Genomic DNA, 6,746 nt, shown 5'->3' on the forward strand with positions numbered 1-6,746 from the left:
CCAACCTCACCGCCCTCACGGCGGCGTCGCACGCCTCAGCCCGCGAAGCGCCAGCAGCATGCGCCGCGGCGTACGCCGCGTCGCCTACCGCCTGCCTCGCGAGAGACGCGGCGCGCCACTCGTCCTCCAGCGCCGCCGAGCCCCACACAGGGTCTCCCGCAGACCGGTCCGAGTCGCCATCCGAGCTTAGCTCGCCCTCGCCCTCGCCCTCGCCTCGCGCCTCGCCGCTCCCATCCTGCGGCTGCGCCACGCCCCGCGCCGCGCAGCAGCCCCATCCTCGGCAGAGCCCGCCGCACATGCCATGCGCGACGTATGCCTGGCGCAGGCCAGGCACCTCCCACCGATCGTCAGTGGTGGCGAGATAGGGCGCCGCGCAGCGGCCTGCGAAAGAAAAGACACTTTGCACGCACATAAGGTAGGTAAGGTAAACGTCTCCACACACACAAAGTGGTGGGGCAAGGGGGGGCGACCCTCGCATCTCCACGCCCGGACACGGGCAGGAGCCCCACGGCATTCAAAGTGCAAGCACCGGCCCGGTGCCGTGGGTGAGCACAACCTGCACCCCACTCCTACTCCTATAACACAACCCCCACAGCGTGGTCGTCTACGTGTTCAGAAACACCAAGCAGCGAGGCGAGGGTGAAGGGGTAAGGGGCTGTGTGGGGCTATCTGTGGCTACATCTAGCCTGGGGGGTAGCAGGAGGGGGGGGCAGAGGGTAAGATATGGGTGAAGCCAGCTAGTCGGACGCCTTGTCGTCGGAATACTCCTCGGAGCCGGTGTCCTCGTCGTCGTCCTCGGTCTGCATCGCCTCGCCAGCCGTGAACCTGAACACGGCGTCGGCCGGCGCCGAGGCGCCGGCGGCCGTCATCAGGTGCATGACATATTTGTCGCGGCATGCCGCATCAATCTCTCCGTGCTCGGCCAGCTCGTTCGCGAGCCAGTCCGAGGCGACGGTCGTCGCCACGGTGCCCTGGGGGACCGTGGCGCACACCACGCTAGGGCCGCGCCGATATCCGTCGTCCCTCTCTGGGGGCAGCGAATATGTGACCCGAGTCTTGGACCCGGCCTGGCTGCGCGCCCGCGCAGCTGCAGACCGTAGCCCGTCCATCACGTACTCGATGTTCGCGCGTAGCTGCGCGCGCGGGCGCTCCACGCGCTCGGCCTCGCTCGCGGCCGCGCGCTCGCCAGCCTCCTTCGCCCGGCGCTCCTTCTGCCGGTTCTTCTTGGCCTTGCGAGACGCGGCCTTTGCCGCAAGCTGCTCATCTGTGAGCTCCTTCTTCTTCGGCGCGGTGCGCTCGATGTACGAGCGCTCCGCCGCCTTCACCGACTCGCGGTCGCCCGCGGCCTTTTCGTGCTTCAGGTCGACCTCGATGGTCGCGTAGCCAGGCCGGAGAGGTCCCAGGGTCCTATAGACCACTCTGGGCACTCCACCCCGCCCCCACTTGCCCTGACTGCACAGGATTGCGTGCCCCGACGAACGGCGACACATAGCGGGGGACACTGCGCCGGGGGGTATGCCTAACTTTGGTGCTTTGTGTGGGTCGCGTTCCCTTACGAGAGGGCTTTCAGCCACACACAGCAACCAAGGGAACGCGACCCACGAGATATCTGTAAGTTTTTGCTTTTTCTTTCTAGTCTCTCAGGATTCTGCTCCTCGGGAGAGTGATACATACACCGTCAAGGTTGTAGTGACTAGTGTGGCCTCGTCGTGAAAGTAACTTCATGAAAGCTGCAAGCTCTGTGCAAGGGAAGGCAGCTGCTGACGTGCCGTCACTCCGTCTTGTTGGTGCCGGGCTGCTCGGCTGTGCGCCTTGTTGTGGTGGACGAGCAAGCCGCCATGCGGGCGGCGGTGCGGCGCCAAAGCTGCGGGACAGCGGCCTCCCACAGCGCGTCGGATAGCAGCGGGACCATCGCCGCGTGCTGCGCCGTCGGCAACAGCAGCAGCGCCGCCCGCGCCAAGTCAGCCCCCTCGCGAGTCGCGTCCGCCGGCAAAGCCAGCACGTCGAGCGGCAAGCCGAGGCCCCGCGCCTCGGCCCGCAGCGTCGACGCGAGCGCCGCCAGAGTCGCCGCGTGCACCGCCGCAAGCGGCGTGGCGGCCGGCGGCCCGCACTCGTCCGACTCGGCGAGGAAGAGGAGGCCGGCGCGGCGGCCGCCGGCGCAGCCCTCGGCGAGCCGCGGCCACAGGGCGCGCGCCAGCTTTGCGCTCCACAGCGGCCCAAGTAAGATCCGCGAGTCCTCCGCCGCCTGCGCCGGCGGCACCTCTGGCCGAGGGCCGGCCGAGGCGAGGACTAGCAGGCGGAGGGCGCCGGCCGGCAGCGCCGCCGCAGCCTCCTCGACGGCCCGCACGTCCGATAGCTCGCCCGTGCAGCGCACCCGCACGCAGGACGGCATCTCGCGAGTCTTTGCCCAGACGCCGCCTCTCCAGCCGCGCTCGAGCCGCCGCTGCGTGTGCAGGGCGATCGCGGCGAGGCGGTCGGCGCTGGGGTCGGCCAGCAGGAGGCTGAAGCCCTGGTCGGCCAGCGCCCGCACCATCGCCCTCCCCGGGTCGCCGCAGGCGCCGGCCACGACCGCCCACCTCTGCTCGACGACCACCACCTCTCGCGGCCCGTGGCTGTGCGCGTGGCTGTGGCCGTGAGCGGCGTCGTCGTCGTCGCTGCTCAGCTCGCCCTCGTACACGTCCTCGTCAGCGACCAATACAGAGCCGATCGCGGCGGCGCAATACGAGTCGGGGAGGAGGTAGCAGTCGCTCGCGCCGAGGATGCACTCGCAGAGCTGCCACCGCCGGCCCCACGCGGCGGCGAGGAGCCGCCACGCGGCGGCGAGGAGCACGGCGAGGCCGCACGCTGCAAAGGCGAGGACGGCCAAATAATAAAGAAGCATCGTCTCTCCCATCTCTCCCCAGAAGCGGGGAGCGGCGGAGGGAAACAGCGGGAAAGTGTGAGTGTGCGCAAAGCTTGTCAAAAAAGAATTTTCCGTATCCTCAAACGATTTTTTCAATAACAAGGCTGTGAACACCACCTCTGTGGAAAGACGGGATGGACATGGCTCTCCCCGCAACTTCCTCGCTGACATGCGCGCCCCGTTACCCCGGAAAAAGTTGGAACCCAGGAGCTGCTGACAAATCCTATCGGATGCAAGTCGCCTCGTCCGACGCCCCAGCCGAGTCCTCACGGCGCAGCTACACATTGCTCGGCGAGCGCGTGCTGATCCCAGCCATCTCCAAGAACAACACGACCGGCTACAAGTGCGTGTCCTACCACAGTGGCAAAAACAAGTTCCAGGCGAGGGTGCAGACTGGCAGCAAGTTTGTCCACCTCGGCTACTTCGGCACCGCCAAAGAGGCGGCTACCGCCTACGCTCGCTCAGAGTACGGCCGCGCCGACGCCGCCAAGCTGCTGCAGCCTCGCGCGGCTCCCACTGCGGCTGGCGCTGAGGCGATACGACAGGCGGCGAGGGAGGGCCTCACCCTCACCGCCAGCAGCAACAGCACTGGCTACAAAGGCGTCTGCTACCGCCCGAAGGAGCGAGGCAGCAAGAAGTACGAGCTGAAGGTGAGGGTGGGAGACAAGATGGCCTTCCTCGGCTGCTTTGCCACCGCCGAGGAGGCGGCGCTCTTCTTCGCCCGCAGGGAGGCGGGCAGGGACACCAGCGACCACGCTGCACTGCCTCCACCGCCGCCACCGCCTGCGCCTTCTACTGCTGCTGGCACAGAGGCAATCCAGCAGGCGGGGGGTGAGGTCGGAGATTGAGGTGGAGGCGGCTGCCGCAGTTGCGGCCCCCACTCCCCACTCCCCACTCCACCCACTCCCCAGTGACACTATTCACAATTGCGCCTCCGAGATGGACGAATGGACGAAACGCTCCAATAGTTAGAGAGGCGATCAATATCAACATATATGGCAATAGTTAGAGAAGAGGCTGGGCCTGGGCTGGTCAGGACCCGTCAGGTTGGACTCAACATATCAATATATCCAGCGATGGGGGTCCATCCATCCTGGCACCTGGGGGCTTGAAAGTGGCTCTAAATCGTTAAAAACGGGCCAAAATCGCTCGAAATCGCTTAAACCGCATTAAACGAATCGCCTTGGGGAACTCGCGATTTTTTCAGTTCGTCAGCCCCCATCTAGGCAATGTTTGGGACAAATCAGCGATCAATGTGTCAATAACAATATATTGTCAATAGTTAGAGGGGATGCTGTCAATAATCAATATCAATAGTTACAGGGGCGAGAATCAATCTTTTCCGTGGTCCTTACTCGCTCCACAAACCCTGACTAGACCAGTTACCGCATCGATGTGGGGGTTGACGAACGAATATCGGGGTACTGTTATGTAAACCAGCTACGAGCCACCAGCGCCACGCCTCCCACGCCCACCGCGCCCGCCGCGCCCACCGCGTCCGCCTCGCCCGCCTCGCCCACCGACCGCCGCCGAGGCGCCTGCAGGCTGAGCCTGGGGCACGGTGCGCGAGGGCGGCTGGTGGACAAACGTCGCCTGCGCCGCCACCAGCCGCCCAGTTGCGGCGATGGGAAGCGCCGGCTGGCGGCAAGTCGGGCAGTTGGTGTCGCGCTCCAGCACGCGCGGCGCACATGTCTCGCAGTACAGAGCGTGGCCGCATGCAAAGCGGACCGAGCGCGGCGCGTCGTAGCAGAGGTCGCACTGGCGCTCCTCGGCCCCAGCCGTCTCCTCCACCTCCCCCGCCGCTTCGACGATCGCCTCCAGCCGCGGCAATGCGTCTGCGAGCGGCATCCGCCTCTTCTTCCTCACGAGAGCCAGCCCGACCACCAGCCGCGCCAGCTCCTCGGCCTGCGCCGCCGACCAGCCCGCGTCGGCAGCCGCGATGCTCTCCGCCGTGTCGGGCTCCTCCAATGCATCGTCGCACGCGTTGAGCAAGCCGACGGCGCCGCGGCCGGTCAGGGCGACGAGAAGCGTGATGCCGAGCGCATAGCCGTCGGTCAGCTGCGAAGCTTGGTTGTCCTGCGTGATGATCGGGTCCATGTAGCCGGGCTTCCCAAAGATACGCTGCGTCGACAGGTGCGAGACCTGCTGGCTGCTGCCGGCCGTCGCCTCTGCCGCGCGCGCGAGGCCCACGTCGGCGAGGTAGCCGTTGCCGCGCTCGTCGAGCAGGATGTTGCCCGCCGAGACGTCGCGGTGCAGGATCATCGGAGAGAGCGTGTGCAGGTAGTGCAGCGCGCTCGCCGCGTCGCGCAGCACGCGGAGCCGTGCGGCGGAGGAGAGCGGCGGAGGCGGCGTCTCGAAGCCGAGCATGCGGAGCCGCTGCAGCGCGGCTGGAGTGCGGTAGATGCGGTCCTCGAGGCTGCCGCCGCGGCAGAGGGGGTAGACGAGGCACGCTCTCACCGGCGCCAAGCAGACGCCGAGGAGAGGGAGCAGGGACCGGTGGCACGCCGCGCTGAGCGTGCGCACCTCGCTCTGCAGCTCGGCGAGGCCTTGGGCGCCGACACCAACCAGCGCCGTCTTGACGGCGAACCCGCAAGCGACGCGAGGAAGCGACAGCAGCGCGTCGGCGCGGTAGACGCGCCCAAAGCCACCCTCGCCCACCTTGCGCGCCTCGGCAAAACCGTCGGTCGCCGCAATGAGCTCGTCGAGAGGGACGGCGGCGGGCGGCGCGGCGGCGGCGGCGAGGGCGGCGACACTCGCCGAAGCTTTCGCTTCCGCCGCTGCCGCCGCTGCCGCCGCTGCCGCCGCCTCTTGAGCCTCCGCCGCCGCCACGGCCGCCACTGCCGCCTCTATGGCCGCCACCTCCGCCGCTGCCTCCGCCGCCGCCACCTCCGCCGCCTCCGCCTCCGCCCTCACCCTCGCCTCCTCCCTCTCCCTTGCCGCCTCCTCCCTCGCCTTCGCCTCTGCCTCCTCCCTTGCCCGCGCCTCTGCCTCCTCCCTTGCCCGCGCCTCTGCCTCCTCCCTTGCCCGCGCCTCTGCCTCCTCCCTTGCCCGCGACGCCGCCTCCGCCTCCTCCGCCGCCCGCGCCGCCGCAGCCTCTGCTACCACCCGATCCGCTTCCTCCGCCGCCCGCGCCTCGTCCGCCGCCCGCGCCTCGTCCTCCTCCGCTGCCCGCTCAGCCGCCGCCGCCTGCCTCGCCGCCGCCTTCTCCTCCTTCTGCCGCTGCCGCTTCAGCGCCCTGGCCTCGCGGGTCTTTCGCTCCGCCAGCTCGTCGCGCAGCCGCCGCGCCGCCCGCAGCGCCTCCGAGCCGTCGGCGGCCTGGGTGTTCGCGTTGATCGCCGCCCTGAGCGCCTCGAGATCGGCGTCGCCTCGCTCGCACGCCTCAACCGCCTCACGCAGCGCCGCCTCGGCAGCATTGCGCGCCTCCGCCGCCTCCGCAACCGCTGCCACCTCGCGTGCGGCCGCCGCCTGCTCGGCTGATTCTGCGACCGCCGCCTCCCCCTCCGCCTCTGCTGCGGTCGACGAGTGCTCCTCGAACGCGCGCACACACTCGGCGTGGCCCCCCCCCTGGGCAAACTGAAGCGCCGTCTTGCCGGCAACAGTAGGCGCCACGTCTGCGCCCGCCCGCAGCAAGCGCCGCACGACGGCGGGGCGGTTGAAGAAGGTGGCGCTCATCAGCGCGGTGCCGCCTCTGCTGTTCTGCAGGTTGATCTCCGCGCCGCGCTGAAGCAGCAAGTCGACCACCCGCTCGTGGCCGCTGCGGGCGGCGAACATCAGCGCGGTGCCGCCGTCGCTGTCCTGCTGGTCGATCTTCGCGCCGTGCTGCAGCAACAGCTCGACCAGCCGC

General features: G+C 68.5%; 2 protein-coding genes across 2 annotated transcripts; both read right to left on the reverse strand.

Moving 5' to 3' along the window:
- Positions 1-127: 127 nt before the first annotated feature.
- EMIHUDRAFT_373354 (hypothetical protein) lies at positions 128-4,795 on the reverse strand (the record flags this gene model as incomplete). Its single annotated transcript, XM_005787285.1, has 3 exons — positions 128-144; positions 2,534-2,543; positions 4,372-4,795. Coding segments are annotated over 3 exons (286 nt in total), but the record flags the coding sequence as incomplete, so codon positions are not given.
- An 87-nt stretch (positions 4,796-4,882) lies between these two features.
- EMIHUDRAFT_56341 (hypothetical protein) lies at positions 4,883-5,602 on the reverse strand (the record flags this gene model as incomplete). The annotated part of the gene is made up of 1 exon (XM_005787286.1): positions 4,883-5,602. A coding segment is annotated over one exon (720 nt), but the record flags the coding sequence as incomplete, so codon positions are not given.
- Positions 5,603-6,746: the final 1,144 nt, after the last annotated feature.

Source organism: Emiliania huxleyi, assembly GCF_000372725.1.
Source record: "Emiliania huxleyi CCMP1516 chromosome Unknown EMIHUscaffold_1432, whole genome shotgun sequence".
Lineage (NCBI taxonomy): Eukaryota > Haptophyta > Isochrysidales > Noelaerhabdaceae > Emiliania > Emiliania huxleyi.